This window comes from Panthera pardus, unplaced genomic scaffold (assembly GCF_024362965.1).
Source record: "Panthera pardus isolate Hobbes unplaced genomic scaffold, ASM2436296v1 HiC_scaffold_22, whole genome shotgun sequence".
In the NCBI taxonomy this organism is placed as follows: Eukaryota; Metazoa; Chordata; class Mammalia; order Carnivora; family Felidae; genus Panthera; species Panthera pardus.
Genome location: NW_026526788.1, coordinates 8,014,376 through 8,033,773, shown reverse-complemented (window position 1 = coordinate 8,033,773; position 19,398 = coordinate 8,014,376). Strand labels below are relative to the sequence as shown.

The 19,398-nt window shown below is 42.2% G+C and overlaps 1 protein-coding gene across 9 annotated transcripts in view; it reads right to left on the bottom strand.

Annotated features, from left to right (window-relative positions):
* Nucleotides 1-19,398, bottom strand: part of RYR2 (ryanodine receptor 2) — a 756,877-nt gene that overhangs the window by 359,043 nt on the left and 378,436 nt on the right. For all 9 annotated transcript variants that reach the window (XM_053910232.1, XM_053910224.1, XM_053910226.1 and 6 more), the window contains 2 exons: nt 16,674-16,857; nt 13,353-13,488 (listed from right to left, as the gene is read on the bottom strand). In XM_053910232.1, coding sequence (XP_053766207.1) covers nt 13,353-13,488; nt 16,674-16,857 — 320 coding nt within the window. The remainder of the gene's footprint in view (nt 1-13,352; nt 13,489-16,673; nt 16,858-19,398) is intronic.

Sequence of the window (19,398 nt, the reverse complement as noted above, 5' to 3'; positions counted from 1 at the left end):
ATGTTTTCTTTAAAGGACAGATGTTAGAGATAAGGTGATTCTTGAAGAAGCTACAACGTAAAAATCAACCCTTTTAATAAACCATGAAACATTAAAGAAAATCATAGAGTAAACCACACACAGAAAAAAAACCTTCATTAAATTTGCTGCAAACACAGGGCACCTGCGTGGCTCAGTCGGTTAAGTGTCAGATGTGGGCTCAGGTCTGATCTCATGGTTCGTGAGTTTGAGCCCTGCATCAGGCTCTGCACTGGCGACGGTGGGGATTCTCTCTCTCTCCCTCTCTCTCCACCCTTGTCCTGCTCACACTCTCTCAAAGTAAATAAGTAAACTTAAAAAAATTTACTGCAAACAGAAATGGCATATCCCATGACATTGTAACTGACAGCCCACTGACAACAATGTAACCAAACTAGAAATTAGTAAGAAAAGTAGAGACAAAAATAAAACTCAGCCACTTAATAATTTAAACTCTCTCATTAATAATTTTTGAGTCAGTAACAAATCAATACCACAATTACAGAATATCTAGTAAATAGCAAAAACAGAAATGTTAACCTAATAAAATCAGTGGTCTATGGTCAAAACTGTACTCAAAAATTAACCACTTCCACTGCTAAGCAACAGGGTGAAACGTGTTAATTAAACAGCCTTTCAAAATGTAAGAGAGAACATCAAAAAATATAAGTAAAATAGGAAAAAGAAATAAACAGCCAAAAAGAACTACATTAGAAATAGAAAATGTGATCTATGTAATAAATTAAAATGGTAAAATTAATCCACAAAGTCAAGATTTTTTTTTAATGATTATTTATTTTTGAGAGAGACAGAGCGTGAGTGGGGGAGAGGCAGAGAGACAGGGAGACACAGAATCCGAAGCAGGCTCCAGGCTCTGAGCTGTCAGCACAGAGCCTGATGCAGGGCTCGAACTCATGAACCGTGAGATCAGGACCTGAGCCAAAGTCAGACACTTAACCGACTGAGCCACCCAGGCACTGCCAGGAATTTTTTTTTAATATAAGCTAAATATCAACTGCTTTAATCATGAAGGAAAAAGAAAAAAATTAAGAATAAACAGGAATTATAAACACAGTCACTGTATCTCTGTACCAGAACTCTGAAACATCTAGGAAAAAGAATGGTTTCCAATTATGCATATGTATACTTTTTTTTCCACCAAAACTGACCCAAAGAAGAAAAGTCTAAATTGAAAAATAAAGCATGATTAATATTGAGAAGTATGTCAAAGACCAAAAACTTTTTTCTGTATTCAAGAAAAAAAGTGATTTCTAAACTACACTATTTTAAAGTAAAGAAACTAAGGAAGCCTCCCTAATTATTTTATAAAGACAGTATAACTTTGATATCAAGACCCAAGAAAGAAAGTATGCATATAAGAAAACTAGAGGGAACTCTTAATTACGAATACAAATCCAAATATCTTCTATAAGGATAGTATTTACAAATCATATTCAGCAATGCATTAGCAACATTAACTCAAGTAGGGGTTCATTCCTCCAATGAGACAGAAATGTGTTAGGATGTCTGTTAATAAGTCCAAGACGAAATGTGATGATCTCAATAGACTCTGAAAAAATATATATATTTCTAATGAAAACAATTAAACTCCATAAAATCGAGTGCCTCCTGAACGTTATCAGTGTGTGGGTAGATGCGTGTGTGCAGGTATGTAACATGGCTTACAGATAAACGGAGGGTGTAAAATCTTACAGTTCAGCAAGTTAGTTAAGAAGAAATCAGTTAAGTGAGTTTCCAAAGTAATTGAAAGCTGTGCTGAGAATTATAGGAAAGTTCATCATGATACAGTTTATAAGAGCAAAATACTGGAAACAGTCTGAGGGTGCACTACCCTACCCTTCAGTAGGGTAGTATATGTCCACTAAAACCTGGTGAAGGGTTATAGCTACTGCCAAGAAGAGATGCCCCCAATACAGAAGACAGGTGCAAACAAATGCTATAGAATATTGGTCGTATGATCTCATTTTTGTGAAGTAAGTGCATATATTCAATGTATATGTACACATGTATATGTATAAGTATATGCAGAGCATGGAAAAATGGTGTTTTTTTTCAGAATATTTCTTGGAAAATGAGAGCTGCTTCTTTGAGAACTATATCCTGATAAGTTCCTGAGACAGAAAACAGAGACCTTAAGGAACACTGATAAAGGTAGGACTGCTATCCTGCATCCAAAGGGGACATTTTCGGGGTGCCTGGGTGGCTCAGTCGGTTAGGCGGCCGACTTCGGCTCAGGTCATGATCTCACCGTCTGTGGGTTCAAGCCCCGCGTCGGGCTCTGTGCTGACAGCTCAGAGCCTGGAGCCTGTTTTGGATTCTGCGTCTCCCTCTCTCTGACCCTCCCCAGTTCATGCTCTGTCTCTCTCTGTCTCAAAAATAAATAAATGTTAAAAAAAAAAAAATTAAAAAAAAAAAAACAAAAAAAACCCAAAGGGGACATTTTCTTATTTTAAAACAGGAAGGAAGATGAATGGAGCCAGGAGGAAAAAAGGATCATGCTCCGTGACGTTTTCCTTCACAAGGATTCCCTCTGGAGTCACAACAACTTCCATCCCAAAACAATCACAAACGGTCAATACGAATGGCAGTTTGCATGCACCTGTGAAGAGGTGAAGTTCAGCACGCCAAGGTACTACATAACCCTGGAGAGACAACAGATGATAATGAAGAAGCATGAAATGGAAAACAATGTATCCAAATAATCCCCCAAAACGTAGAGACATCAAACCGAAGCCTTGAGCTTGTCTCAATCCCTAAAATTGGAATGTGGACTGAGCTACCTAAGCCTTCAGGAGCAGAGGGCCACAACTGATGTCACAGTGATGCGGGATGTGCATGGGTGTGAACACATCATGCAATTATTGTATGTGTGTGCATGTGGGTGTGTGAAGTGTTTTATATGTGTATAATGTTATAGAGATTCACAGAAATGTTTTTATCTTTAATTTTTTTGATGTTTTTATTTATTTTTGAGACAGAGCGAAAGCACAAGTTGGGGAGGGGCAGAAAGAGAGGGAGATAGACACCAAAGTAGGCTTGGTGCTGCCAGCACAGAGCCTGATACAGGGCTCGAACTCACACGCCGTGAGATCATGACCCGAGCCGAAGTCTGATGCTTAGCCAACTGAGCTCCTAATTTTTTTTAATTTTAGAGAAAAAGAAAGACAGAAAGAGAGAGAGAGCAAGAGCGAACATGAATGGGGGAGAGGTCGAGGGAGAAAGAGAGAGAGAATCTGAAGCAGGCTCCATGCCCAGCGCAGGACTCAATCTCACGACCATGAGATCATGACCTGAGCTGAAATCAAGAGTCGAACGCTCAACCGATTATTCAAAGAAATATTTTGAAAAGGTTATATGCTAAAATGGGTGGTTATGTTTTAAACGTAGTTTCTACCTTTTTTTCTTTTATCACATTTTTTCATGTTGAATAACTAACTAAACCTCTCAACTTTTATCCAACCAGAATATGAAACGCAATATTGGCCATCCACCGAAAAATTATTAATGTCCAAGAGACTCCATTCTGCATCTCTTACTCGTTTTGTAACATCGCTGTGTCCCCATGCTTTAGTGTCTTTAAACTCTGAGACTCAACTTCTCAAAATACTTGGAGAATCAGAAAACTACAGGCAGGTTAAGATGCAAAGATCTTCCAAGAGTACTCTCCCTTTTAAAATTTACTGAACAAATAGTGATTACCTACTTTGCATCTGGCACTGTTCTGGGAGTAAGAGATATAGCAGGAAATCAAATGAGGTTCTCTTTTGGAGCTTACATGCAAAGTATGGAAATACCAAGTGAACGGTTATAACGTAGGCAAATGAGGGACCAAAGAACTAGAATCCACAAAGATTTTTAAAATTTTCAGATTAACAAGCGGTTGCTCCTAAATCCTGAAAAGCCTAAAAAACAAATACACAAACACACAAAAACTCGAGAAGGCCGTTGACAAATCTCAGAGTGCTGTGCCACAGAAACTTCTCGGAGAGCTTGAGGAGGCATCCCTGCCATTGGGGGACCATGCGAACTCAGGTTTGAGGACTGCCTGCCCAGGAAGTGGATGGGGTGGGAGAGGCACCGACCCAGTGTTTTGCGTGGATGGGTCTCGATGACTGTGTTGGGCCAAGAACGCACGAGCACTTCTCATGGATCCTGGGGGAAGAGCATCTCTGTGGACTCATTCTGAGTCTACTCAGCACAGCCATCAGGAGCAGCAGGAAGACTTCAGGAGAAAGAGGCTGGAGGCAGGCTACTAGACACGCATGGCCGAGCAAGGAGCCGCAAACAGCCACCTGAGAACAGACTTGCAGCTGTCCCGTCCCGTGAGCAGGGCCTTGGCTAAAGGCATCTGACATGCCCCCCAGAGAAAGGCAGCTCCCACCCCCTGCCAGCTGTTCCACTCCCCCCCACCAAGGAGGACAGCTTTAACCTTCTGGCCAGAGCCAGAGATCGGGCAGCCACACAACCAAGAGAAACTAGGCTATGTTCTCTCCTCCCTCTCCACCCTCATCAGGAGGCAGCCAAACAGCTGGCTGGTGGAGGACACGGTGAGGGGAGACAGCCGTGTGTTCCTGCTGGCACAGCTCATACTGGGGCCAATGCCTCACAGGCAATTTCAGTTCCAGAGTCCATGCTCGGGGCCAGTCGACGCTGCTCCCCACCAGTCTCTTTCTGCCTGAACCCCTGCTCTAGAAGAGATTAGGAGGAGGGGTCTCGGTCAACATCAACAGATTAAGAAAGTATCTCGGGGTGCCTGAGAGGCTCAGTCAGCTAAGCTCTGAACAAAAGCTGGTAACTTCTGCCTCCTTAAACGGGCTGCAGCCTATCCTCTTTGTTTCATACTTTGAACCTTCATTAAATGAGTATTCATTGGGAGGGTTTGCCAAAGAGCCATTTCTCAAACATCTTTAGAAAATCATCCTGGCTTGCAAGCCTCCTGCAGATTAACTGTGTGGATTTCAGAAAAGACATATGAAAGCCAGCCATGGCAATGCTTTCAAACTATGAATATTGGTGTCTCCGGAACACTACACTCCCTCCAGGAAGCGGGCTCATCAGTCTGCCTCTGTCGTTCTCCACCTACAACGCATATTAAATAGATCTGTGTCAAATTTTAAAATTGTTATAGATTATCATTCCCACCTGCTCTCTCCATGCTAAATAAACCTGCTGAAGAAAAAGAAGGTGGCTTATTTCACACCAAAGTCTACGACGGGATCTACTGTCTACCTAGCTGGAAGCATGGGAAGGAAGCTTAACAGACTTGGAGTTAATGATACTTGGGCCACACTTCCTGATACCTGGGTAAAGAAGGACAGTGAGGGGCACCTGGGTGGCTCAGTCAGTCTGACTCTTGGTTTCGGCTCAGGTCAAGATCTCAGGGTTCGTGAGTTCAAACCCGGCATTGGGATCTACGCTGACAGTACAGAGCCTGCTTGGTCTCCCCCCTCTGTCTCCCTCTGCCCACCCAGCCTCTGTTTGCTCGCTCGCTCACTCTCTCTCTCTCTCTCAAAATAAATAAATGAACTTTAAAAAAAAAGAACACTGAGATGTAAATATCTTATCACCTCCAGATACTGCTACAGATCTGAGGCTTTCACAGCCACACTGAAGTATCCGCTCACGTATAGACGGCTACTTATCTTCTGATTACACTGACTTCAGTGAAAATTACTGGCGGCAGATGGTTCTTAAGTCAACATGAGATTATATATTTTTTTCTAATCATGGAATCAGTGTTCCTGACAACAAAAACAGAAAATCAAGAGTAGTCAAAGGAACAGTTAAACCACAAAATCTCTCATCGCTCTGTGTACCCCGAACACCCACCAGAGAACCTACCGTGTGTATATTGAAAAAGAGCCTCTTGGGCGCCTGGGTGGCTCAGTCGGTTGGGCATCCGACTTCGACTCAGGTCATGATTTCGCGGTTCGTGAGTTTGAGCCCCATGTTGGGCTCTGTGCTGACAGCTCAGAGCCTGGAGCCTGCTTCGGATTCTGTGTCTCCCTCTCTCTCTGCCCCTCCCACGCTTGTGCTCTGTCTCCCTCTCTCTCTTAAAAATAAATAAACATTAAAAAAGAAAGAGAGTCTCTGGGTGCCTGGGTGGCTCAGTTGGTTAAGCGTCCAACTTCAGCTCAGGTCATGATCTCACGGTTTATGGGTTCAAGCCCCGCATCGGGCTCTGTGCTGACAGCTCGGAGGCTGGAGCCTCCTTCTGAGTCTGTGTCGTCCTCTCTCTGCCCCTCTCTGCCCCTCCCCCACTCACGCTCTATCTCTCAAAAATAAATAAACATTAAAAAAAAGAGAGAGAGCCTCTTTAGATGCATGCACTAACATAAATAGTCTATTTCTTCACTCGACTGGAATTAATTTACTAGCTTTCCCTTTCATCCTCAATTGTGTAGCACGGTGCCATTTACATTAACGACTCTTTTCAGTTATAAAAGTAATGTGTGTAAATAGAATAAATATCCAATGGAAAAGTAGAAGTCCTGTCTCCTGAGAAGCAGCCACCTAGCCCTTCTCTGTGCATCCTTCCTTAAGTGTCCAGTGTGTACAAGAATGTATCTTTCTCTACATATTTCTAATGCAAGGCAGTTGGAATCTTAATGTTAATACAGTAATCTTATTCTTAATACAGCAAGCATCTTGCTTTTTTTCACTCAATACCATATCCTAGATGGCCATGCTAAAAAAGAACAGCCATCTGGCGTGTTTTATGCAGTTTTCCTGATGATACGTTTATCTCAATTTTCAATGATAACACAGTACTACACTATTACTTATGGAACCAATCCCCTGTTGATAGAAAAATTGCTCTCAATTTTATGCAATTTATAAACAATTTTGCAGTGGACCTCCTTTCCACACTTGTACAAATATATCTCTAGAATACATTTCTTAAAGTAGAATTTCTAGAGTAAAAGGAAATACATTTAAAGTTTTATGTATACTGTCAACCAGAGTTTGTTTGGTTTTTTAAATTCCATCAATTTGCACCCCCACCAGAAAGAAACACACTACCCAACATTTCCCCCAACAACGAGTATTATCAAATCGTTTATCTGTGCTCATCTCCTAAGTGAAAAATGATTTTTATCATTTTCATTTGCAGTTATTTGTCATGTTGATTATCTTTTATTATTTTATTTATTGCTCTGGCAACTACCTGTCCCCATCTTCTGTCTGTTTTTCTATTAAGCGATATGTCCTTTCCTTATGGATTTATGAAAGCTCTACATATGATAGAAACCGGGCCTTTGTCTTTCACACAGGTGGCATATTTTATAAAATCCCCACCTGTTTTTTTTTTTCTATTTTGTAATGATATCATTCACCATAAACATTTTGATTTTTGCGGAGTCAAATTTATCAGTCTTTTATTGATCACTTACTGATAGGATTTAACAACAACACGTATTGGGATGGTCAAGGCAGCAAAGTCAGTAGCTGCACAGCACTATGGCTAGGCTAGCTTTATTATTCACTCTGTCTCTTACTCAACCATTAACTCCATGAGAGCAGGGATTGGATCCTGGTCATAGCTGTCCCTCACTGCCCAGATTAGGGCATCTCCCATAACAGGTATTCAATTAATCTTTCTGAACGGATGAGAATCTTATTCAAATGCAGGCCCATTGGACTCAAAGTCCACGTTTTCCCAACACGACACAGTCTCTATTACAGAGGACGCCTCTTCAGAAGACTGTAAAAGGAAAGAGATTCAAAACACTTGGGAAAAACAAATGGAAAAAGAAGCTTCCCTGGAGAGAGAGATTAAAAAAGAGAGAGAGAGGGGTGCCTGGGTGGCTCAGTCGGTTGAGCATCTGACTTTGGCTCAGGTCATGATCTCACAGTCTGTGAGTTTGAGCCCCACGTCGGGCTCTGTGCTGACAGCTCGGAGCCTGGAGCCTGCTTCGGATTCTGTGTCTCCCTCTCTCTCTGCCCCTCCACTGCTCGTGCTCTGTCTCTGTGTCTCTCAAAAATAAATAAACATTAAAAAAAAAAAAAGAACGTGTGTGTGTGTGTGTGTGTGTGTGTGTGTGTGTATTTAGAAAGTATATTCGGAACTTATATCTCTTGTTGCATGAAAAAATTAGTTTAAAAGCCACAAAAACATGCACATGTCTGAAATCAGTGTGTATTACCTTACGACATACACAATTACTATACTGTTAACTTCCTTTAAGATGTGAGTTTTAGAGAATTCTAATTACATCAATTTTAAGTAATAGCTCCCTCAATCATTTCTTAATCAAATGGGATGTAAATAATTAAGGAAACATACATACATTTAAGAAATGTATACTTTATGTCTCCATATTAATCTATAACATAGATAATATTTACTGCCTATCAAACCTCTGATATAAATAAACTAAGTCTAACATTCTGAAAGTATAGAAGTGGATAGGAGGCAAGCATTGGAAGGACCGAATGCTCAGGGAGCAGGGACAAAGTGAGTGAGGCCTCAGGTGAGAAGGCAGACACCCCAGCCATGGGGCTCCAAAGACTGGAATGGGAAAGGTGAATACCAAGTATCTGAAAGTCAATGGCAATTCTTGAAGGAAATGTGCAAGGATTCCCTGATGCCTCCCATGAAGATTGGTGGAGAGAAATCATACAGCATCCAGCTATCAGCATGATCTCAAGTATTTACTGAATATCACCTATGCACCAGATGTGGAAGATACAGATATAAGAGCTGGGCATGACTGTATTCAGAGAATGGGTAGAAAAATGGAATAGAAAATTATTTTTGGCCTGGAGGGGACTATGAAGAACACTTTATTTCCTCCATTTTCTGATGAGGAAATCAAGAGCCACTGTGTATCTACCATAAGCACCCTGCTGTATCTTCTGCGTCTTCTGTATTTTCAAAATCCAGAACTTCCCTTGTTATAGCCAATCGTTGCAAGTGAAGTTTCTTTTCCAAGGCATAGTTAAAAGGCAAAAACAAGAACAGAAACAAGTTGAAGAAGAAAGTTTTACTACATTGATGACACAGAGGATGGTGATAAATGTATCCTGAAAAAAAAAACAGGACTAATGAGAAGAAGAGGGAGAGCTGAGCCTTTGCACACATTACAACAGGTAAACCATCCAACAATCTTATGAGGGGAATTAGTATTGCCATTTTACAGATAATATTTATGATAACAATAGACGTCACTCACTATGTGCCTGGTATTTTTCATGGAATTGCACAACGACCCTAAAAAGGAGGCACTCTAGAGTGGGCATTGAAGATGAAGAAACCGAGCTTGGCTTTAGTAATCTGTCCAAGGTCATGTAAGTGGTAGAGCTATAATTCTGAGACTCTTCTGGGCTAAAAGAAGGGTCATTTCCTCAGAGGCTGTTGCCTATGGATTAAAGATTAGAGCTTTGGTTTTTCAAGAAAAAGACATGATGGTAACAGAATAACGGGTTCAGTGATGTGTAATGAACCAACTTGATGGCCACATCTAATCTGTTACAGGGAAACCTACGCCCCGTGGGAATCTCTAATATATTTATTAAATAATTCAAACAACTATTTATTGAGCGCCAACCCCATTTGCACATGGTGCTAGGTGGTGGACAAAAGCACTCAGATGAGAATTCAGTCCATAAAACCTTTTGGATGAGTGAAGTGTACACGTTAACATTTGAGTTGGACACTTCAACTCCTTCCCCAGAATTCTCTGCAATGCTCACTTCTGTATGGCAGCCGGGCAGCCCATGGGCTTGGCCCCAGTTTCTGACGTGAGCAGTCCCCGTGAAACGCTGGTGAAATTCCTTATTTCCCTTGCAGGAAGAGCTACAGACGTGTCTAATGAGATGAAAGGGGTGATTTGCAAGGGGTTAAGAAACGGCATGCTCTTTCCTAAGAGACAGTTTCCAACAGCGGCCCTCTTTCACTTGTTCCATTGTGTGTGTTCACTTGTGCAGCACTGTGAGTGGACAGCAGGCGGCTGAGGCCACATGAGGGCAGCCAGCACTGGGGGGAGCAGACCCTGCTGCGGAAGGCACAACACACATAAAGAAACTGGTTCCGGAAGCAATGATAAAGCCACTGAGTCACACCCGCTGGTAGACCTCCAGCTCTGGGAGCCAATGAACGACCTCTGCTGTGTGCACCAGAGGCTGTAATCCGCACGTGGACACATCCTAAGAGATGCATCATTCCACCTACAACAACTGCTTCTCCCCTTCCTCTCTGAGTAGGTAAGTCACGTAAAAGTCAGATCTTCAGCCATGTTCCCGTGAAAAATCGAGTCAGGGGCGCCTGGGTGGCACAGTCGGTTAAGCATCCGATTTTGACTCACGTCATGATCTCATAGTTCGTGGGTTCAAGCCCCGCATCGGGCTCTGTGCTGACAGCTCAGAGCCTGGAGCCTGCTTCGGATTCTGTGTCTCCCCCTCTCTCTCCCCCACCCCTGCTCTCACTTTGACTCTCTCTCTCTCAATAATAAATAACCATTAAAATTTTTTTTAATAAATTAAAAAAAAATTAAGTCATAAAACCACTTCCGATGAAGAGTGTGCTCCCACCCAGCATTTTGTAGAGTTTATTACTACTCCTTCAGTAGGTTCTAAAAGAATCCAATTTAATCCCCAACGAACTCTGTCAAGTAAAAGGAAGATAGGCTTGAGGGATATGTGGCCCAAAAGGATAAAACTGAAATGTTGACTTTGCCGGATGAGACGTTTTCTGTGATTTGAGAAAAATGCATTATATTTCTCTCTGTCCATCTGTGTTACTTATGGATACAGGAACGCATGGACCCAGTGAAAAGAAAAAACTAACAGACTATGGAAAGAGCTGATGTGAAAATGGAAGTAAGACGTGCATCACCGAGATTTGTCTGCAACAGCACACTCTCTGCACATAACCCTTTCCACCCTCAAACACACACAGAGGAGACCCCTCTTTACCCTCAACACCCAGTTTGTCATAGAAACAAAGCCAGCGTTGGACCCAGTGAAGAGGTCAAACTGTGGTAGCAAAACCACTACCATACTCCAGACGCTACCAAATGCAGAAATTCGTGCTGTAATTTCTTCACTGACAAAGAAATACTGTCCTTAGGATTTGGGCACCATAAAATCCTTATCCTAATGATTTCATGGGTAAAATAATCAATCCAGGGGGCGCCTGGGTGGCTCAGTCGGTTAAGCGTCCAACTCCGGCTCAGCTCATGATCTCGTGGTTCATGAGTTCGAGCCCCACAACAGGCTCTGTGCTGACAGCTCAGAGCCTGGAGTCTGCTTTGGATTCTGTGTCTCCCTCTCTCTCTGCCCCTCCCCTGATCAGGCTCTGTCTCTCTCTGTCTCTCGAAAATAATAAATCCACAATCCTAGGAAGCCTCAATATCCTGGGTCCTGTTCAAAGACACGCTAGCCAGCATTATCCCTTATTCTGAAAATACCAAACTGTATGTGTTTAATTGTTATGGCAGATAAGACAGGCCACCTGAAGGGAACAGGCACAAGAATTCTATTTGCTAAATAGTATTATTAAATTTTAGTGAGTTTCAATTAGATTATAGATAATATCTAAATATTTTGACAACTTTTCCATTTTTTGCTGAAAAAAAATGCCTTGAGACTTCTTTTCTCCACTTAGGCACACACTTTCCTACTCTATCAGAACTCGATTTGTTTAACTAGTCAACATTCACTGAGTATCTGTCATGTGCCAGACACGATGACAGAGATGGCCAAATCAGAAAAGGTGCCCTTCTTGCCTTGGAGATCATGGTCGCATTTGTAACTAATGTGGTAAGTGCTACAAACAAGTAAATATTGAGTTCCAAGAAAGCAGAGAGAGAGGGAGAGAGAGGGCGAGGGAACTGTTCAGTCATGCTTGAAACTTAGAAAAAATGTCAAGATTAACTTCAAAAAAGTCACGCGCGAACTGGGCCTCAAAGAATATACAGGAATTTGGGGAAAGGTGGGAGTAGGAAAATGTCCCTGAAGCGTGGATGTGGCCAGGATACTGAGAAAGTGGGTATGGCCAGAGAAAGGGGAAGGACAGAGTCAAGGGCAAGCCTAAAAGGGTTCACCGGGGCCTCAAGTCCCAGGCAAAGCAAGTTAAACTTGGCCTTCTGGAACGATGGGAGAAGCTGAGAAGATTATTAATAATCTTATACACGTAAGAGACACGTAGCTACAGTTCACCAGATGACTGTGGGATTGTGGGGGGTGAGGGTGAGTGGAGAGAGAGGCAATTCTTCACAGGTCTTCTGCTCTTGCGTGTCTTGCGAATGAGCCACTGAAACCTTTATTTTGGGCCATCTTTTCACGGATGTTTGTAGCAAGCAGCCTTGGAAGAGAGAGATGGTGTCTCCACCCAAAGCAAAGGGCAGGCAAGCGTATTTCCAACATGACTGACTGGGAGTCACAATCCCTTACCGGTAACTGAATGCACTGCATGTCAAATGTCCCCTTCATATTATCCTGTGAGAAGTGGGGTTTGGGGAACTGGCCCCCCAGATGCTGATATCTTGGCTTCGTCCATTGCTTTGAGAAACAAACTATCCCTCTTTATCCTAATTTGAGGCCAGCTCAGTAGCTTCCAAGTTCATAGTTCATGACAACAGACATGGAGAAGCTATTGGAATAGCCCAGACCAAAACCAATAAGGACGTATGTTTGCATACAGTCGACAGGAATGCTCCTAAACCACAAGTGTTGCTTAACATACGTCAAGCACACTTAGAAGCTGCAAACGCATGGAGAGCCTGGGTGGCTCAGTCAATTAAGCATCTGACTTCGGCCCAGGACATGACCTCATGGTTCATGAGTTCGAGCCCCGCATCAGGCTCTGTGCTGATAGCTCGGAGCCTAGAGCCTGCTTTGGATTCTGTGTCTCCCTCTCCCCGGCTCGCAATCAATCTGTCTCTCTCTCTCTCTCTCTCAAAAATAAATAAATGCTAAAAAAACAATTAAAAAAAATGTAAGTTGCAAACACAAATCTCAAAAGGACGGAAGGAAGATGAAGGTCCCTGACGAGACTCTGGTGAGGGAGAAAGAGGAGTCTTGGGGGACTAACTTCAGAATCACAAAGGAAATATCTCCTGCATATGCATTCAGGGGCCCCTCCCCCCCCAAATTACACCCTTGATGTCTCCCTTCCACACGCTGAAGACAAATCTACTGCTCCGGGCACGGTACACATTCAGGGATGGATGTAAATACCAAACATCACTAGGATTTAGTGTAACAACAGGAAACACATTGAGCCTCGATTAAGAAGCAGGTCATAAAACTTATGGGATCGTTCTACATGGGCGTGCGTTGGCTGCCTCGAAAACCATCAGACGTCTTACCTAGCAACTCATAGAGAGAATTCAGAATCGACTTCCAAGCCTCGCCTCCTTCTCTCCCCGCCACGTCCGCGAAATGCGCCGCACTGCTATAGACATGCAGCCTGTCGATGCACTCGAGCACGAGGTTGATCATGCCCTGGAAAGTTAACAAGAATTACCCTGAGAAACAGCGATGCTGCTCACAGACGAGAAATGATGCTCAGTTGATTAATTAAAAAAAAAAAAAAAAATGCCTGGCTTGAAGTAAGCCTGTTAATCATAAAGAAAATTGAGGCCATGTATTTACATGACAGGAAGAAACATTTGCATGGGAAATAAAATGTTCTTGAAGTAATGCAAGTGGCTTCCAAATCCTGCGGGCTGTTCTCAGAAGCAGAAGAACAAAATCAAAATATGTGCTTCATATTTGCACGGGCAAGGTTTACTGCTAGATTAAGGAATTGATCACAACTGTATTCTACCATGACTAAACAAAGAGGTTCACTAAAAAATATTCCACGTTGACATAAGGATTATTTTTTTTTAACTTTTTAACGTTTATTTATTTTTGAGAGAGAACGAGAGAGCAAGCGAGCACAGGAGGAGGACGGGCAGAGAGAAAGGGAGACCCAGAATCCGAAGCTCCAGGCTCTGAGCTGTCCGCACAGAGCTCAACATGGGACTCGAACTCAGTAACTGCGAGACCATGATCTGAGCCCAAGTTGGACACTTAACCAACTGAGCCACCCAGGCACCCCAAGGATTATTTTTTTAAGTTTACTTTTATTTCTGTTGAGAGAGAGATAGAGACCAAGTGGGGGAGGGGGACAGAAAGAGGGAGACAGAATCCCAACCAGACTCTACACTGGCACAGAGCCCGATGTGGGGCTTGAACTCACGAACCTGAGCCAAAATCAAGAGTCCTTCACCTAACCGACTGAGCCACTCAGGTGCCCCTAGCATAAGGATTATTTTGAGCTGAAGGCAACTAAGAAAACATTCTCTTTTTCTTCTCCACCAGGAAGGGCGGGAGATGTTTAATCACAAGAAACAATGCCCAACGCTTATCAGCCCAGAGGCTTCACAGAGGAATCTACCTAAGAAACTTTAACTCACCCTCACCTTCCATTAGTTTCCGTCTGTATTTACCTTCCCACAACTTGCTGCCCCAGATGCTCAAAATTCCTTTCCTTTGTCTCTTTGTTTTCTACAAACTTACTGTCCTTTTGTTAGGATGCTGTACAAGCCCAAGTTCTAACCACTCCTTTGAGTTGCTCATCACAGAGTGCTCCATGGATATGCAGGGTTCACCAGTTAATAAACCTCCACGTGTTTTCTCTTATATAGCTGTCTTTTGTCACTCTGATCTGCAGGGCCTCGACCAACAAACCTGAGATGAGTGGAGGAAAAATATTTCTTTTCCTCCCCTGTAACAGCATGAATGAATCCTAGTTCTTAGGGTAGGCACTGTCATCATCATTTTTAATATTAAGCTAAAGATCTAATAAATGAATAAAGACAAGCTCATGAAAAGATAGCTTTGAAGCAAATCAAAAATGCCTTATACCACTGTGCAAGATGCTATCTAAATCTGGGGCTCCTGGAGGGCTCAGCAGGTTGAGCGTCTGACTCTTGGTTTTGGCTCAGGTCATGATCTCATGGTTTTCTGGGTTCGAGCTCCACATTGGGCTCTGTGCTCCAAGCAAAGCCCTGCTTGGGATTCTGTCTCCCTCTCTCTCTGCCCCTCTGTCACTTGTGCCATTTCTGTCTCTCTCAAAATAAATAAACTTAAAAAAAAAGATGCTATCTAAATTTGAAATTAAGCTTGTATTATTATTTCTAGATAAAGGTTGCCAAAATGAGGCAAAACACACAAAAGGAAGAGTTGATTAATCAAGGGAACCTATTTCACACAGAGTTGTAAGAGGGACCACGGCCCTAAGTACATTTGTCGGTTCCCGTCCGGATTGTCTTATGCAAGAAATTGAAAAAAAATCCAAAATCAATCCTTCGAATTTTCATAGCCCAGTATTTCAGCATGGTCTAATATTTTGGCAGATGCAGGATGAAAAGGTCTCAACAGGGGCACCTGGGTGGCTCAGTTGGTTAAGTATCCGGCTCTTGGTCTCGGCTCAGGTCACGATCTCACGGTTTGCGAGTTCGCGCCTCGCATCGGGCTCTGCGCTGAGAGTGTGGAGCCTGCTTGGGATTCTCTCTCTGTCCCTCTCTCTCTGCCCCTTCCCTGCTCTCTCTGCCTCTCTCTCTCAAAAATAAATAAATAAAAACTTTCAAAACTTAAAAAGAAAAAAAGAAAATGTCCCATCAAACTCGTCCATGTTGTCACTGGCTCACGTCCACAGGTCTCCGTGCTTTCATACCACTACAGTCCCTAGACCCACCTTTTTTTTTTTTTTGGAATATACACTAAAAAGTCCTCAAAAATTAATGTTAATTTCAAAGGCTGTTGATGGAAAATTAGGAAACCGTTTTCAAACTAGAAGAAGGTAGAGGTAGGGATTGTGGGTACTCGTCAATATCCTCTAACCTTTCTTTCTTAGACACTTTTACTCTGAAACATTCATTATTCCACACACAGGGGGCACTCAGAGGAAGGGGAGCACGGACTGAGCCGGTGGCATTTGCCAGCTCACCTCTGACATCCTCCCACCGAAATTCTTCTCTATGGCAGTAATTCCAACACTCTTTTTAAAGGAGCATTAGACGTATCACTTGGTCCTTCTGTAATTCTGTCTATAAAATATGGCACGTGAACTCCTTTTTTACTGGAAGGTGCGTGAAATAAAATCACACGTGAAAACTCAGTCCATGTAAAAGTAAGAAGTGCATCTGCTCTGTCCAAGCAGAGAGGCTGGAGCTCTGTCTCTCCACAGGCGACCTGACCTCCCCTGGGCAGTTTCTCTCTCTCAACACCAGGCTCCCTGGGGACCAGGCACCTCCCAAGAGCCTCGAGAACCTGCTGACGAGTCTAAAAACCCTCCAGCTTTTCAAAGCCTGTGTTCATTCGGACACTTTGAGATACTGTGTGTCTGTAACAAACAGGAAGCAAACTGCAGTGCAGTGAATGATCAGTGCAGAAGGCTGAGCCGACAGTAAAATAAAATGCCTTTGCCAGGGGAGTGAAGAGTTTCACTGTTTCAAATTAGCACTCGCTGACAGAGACACAAAAATGACCGCAGGGTTCCTCCAAGGCCCGGTTCCCTTCTGCCACTGTTTACCTGCTCATCCAACTCAAAATGCAAACCTTGTCAGAGAATCTCCCCCCAGAGCAGCGGTTTTCCGAAGACAGCAGCATAAAGGAAATGAATGTTGGTGGAAACTCACCTCTTCCTGGAAGAGATTCTGACGGTTCTTTAGAGCCCGTAATCTGTTCTGTTTGTCTTCATGCTCTAAGTGCTCGTCGGGGGGATGGAAGTAACCAATCAGGTCCTGCAGACTCAGACTCACAGATTCTATAGGGAGGTCTACGGTGGAAGCCTTCACTTTTTTGCTGAGCGCATCAAGGCCCCTAAAATACACAGCAAACATTTCTCGACATCAGCGATCTGCAATCTTACTGTTTTTCAGACCACGGATGAGTTAAAGCTTTACCCTCTCCCCCCACACCCCTGTAAAAGGAACCCATAAGAAAGGTCCTAGTTTTCCTCAAACAGCAATAATTAATATATTCCAATAAAAAATTCTAAACTTCGCCAACTATATATGATGCTATATTAAATACACCAGTATTTGGGGGGGGGGGGGGTGCCTGGGTGGCTCAGTTGGTTGAGTGTCTGACTTCAGCTCAGGTCATGATCTCAGGGTTCCTGAGTTCGAGTCCCACATTGGGCTCTCTGCTGTCAGCACAGAGCCCACTTTGGATCCTCTGTCCCCCTCTATCTGCCCTTCCCCTGCTTGTGCTCTCCCAGAAACTAAATAAATATATGTTTAAAAAATAAAATATAGGGGCGCCCTAAAAAATAGGGTTAAGTGTCCGACTTCGGCTCAGGTCATGATCTCACAGTTTGAGTTCAAGCCCCGCATCAGGCTCTATGTTCTACTTTTTGTTTTTAGAGAGGGAATTGTTACCTGCTACATCACTGACCCTCACTGTCATTTTGTAAATTCCTGCCTGTCCAAAAATATATTCCAATGATTTTTAACTTAAAAAATTTTCTTATTGATCAGAAAACAAGAAATTAAAATGCTTTTATCTGAAAAAAAAAGTATTTAAAATCAGACTAAGAAACATTGCATTTTCTAAGCTTTGAAGAAAAACATATTACTGGCAAAAAAATGGGTTAATTTGTTAAGCTTCCTGACATTCAGACTTTTAAAATTCCTAGTTCTGAATGTATCTGGAAAGAACTTTAAAATAGACTATTTGTAAACCACATCTTTCCAAAATAAGTTTATTTTAAAAAAATTTTTAATGTTTATTTATTTTTGGGACACAGAGAGAGAGAGAGAGAGAGAGAGCATGAACGGGGGAGGGGCAGAGAGAGAGGGAGACACAGAATCGGAAACAGGCTCCAGGCTCTGAGCCATCAGCACAGAGCCCGACGCGGGGCTCGAACTCACGGACCGCGAGATCGTGACCTGAGCTGAAGTCAGACGCTTAACCGACTGAGCCATCCAGGCGCCCCCAAAATAAGTTTATTTTTAAAAAGACACAACAGACACCATAAAAGAATGTAAGAATGCCTGTACTATAGTTGGTATAGTAATATTCATATTAGTCAAGACAAAATTTAATGCATACAATATTATACTTCCTTTCCTGCTCTCTGCATAAGCCAAATCAAATGGCAATATGTTATTACAAGGAAATGTTTCTAGCTAGCTATGTATTTTAGACTTCACATTTTAAAAACAATAAGAGCCTCGTAAGAGAATTAGCTTTTTTTTAAGTTTACAATTCTCAAAAATATAATTTAAAATGTATCATCAATTATATAAGGATTACAAATAAACTTTGAAGAGCTGACTTCAGCCTTATCTATTACCTAGTTTTATTATCTCGATAAGTCTTTCTATGCCCAAAAAGTAATAGAAATGACTTGTCAGAAGAAAATTATTTCTCCTCTTTTAAAATAAAAATTTATATGCAATGAAGTATTCCTGTTCTAAACCTGTTGTCCTATTAAACTTTAGTTGAATCATAAATATATTGATAATAAAGTGAAACTCAACTCTCATCATACTGAAGTAAATGAAATTCAAAGGTGATTCAAATATAAGACCTACATTTTTAAATTTTTTTTTCAATGTTTTTTATTTATTTTTGGGACAGAGAGAGACAGAGCATGAACGGGGGAGGGGCAGAGAGAGAGGGAGACACAGAATCGGAAACAGGCTCCAGGCTCCGAGCCATCAGCCCAGAGCCTGACACGGGGCTCGAACTCACAGACCGCGAGATCGTGACCTGGCTGAAGTCGGACGCTTAACCGACTGCGCCACCCAGGCGCCCCAAGACCTACATTTTTAAACCTAAAAAGGAGCAATAATAAATGTCAGCTTTTAGGTTATTAAGTTGAATATATTCACTATCAGAAATGTAATCATTTAATTACTTTCCAGAAGCCTCCTGTCAGACAAATACAATCCAAGACCCTAAAATTGTTAATTATGTTAAGGTTTATAACTTCTATCTCTACAAAGACATTTACCATCTTAATTTATCAATAACAAAAAAATGAAGGGAAAAAATAATTGGGGAAATCCAAAGGTGGTAGAATTATACTATGCCAGAGAAAACATACAGCCTTAAATTCATGTATATTTTGTTAATTTGAAGATTAAACAATATTACTACCACAGATTCCTCCCTTATATAATTTCCTTTAAGAATACATCATTAACATGGGGCTTCTGGGTGGCTTAGTCAGTTAAGCGTCCAACTTCGGCTCAGGTCATGATCTCACGTTCGTGGGTTCGAGCCCCGCATTGGGCTCTGTGCTGATAGCTCAGAGCCTGGAGCCGGTTTCAGATTCTGTGTCTCCCTCTCTCTCTGCCTCTCCCTTCCTCATGCTTTGTCTCTATCTCTCAAAAATAAACGCTACATTTTTTT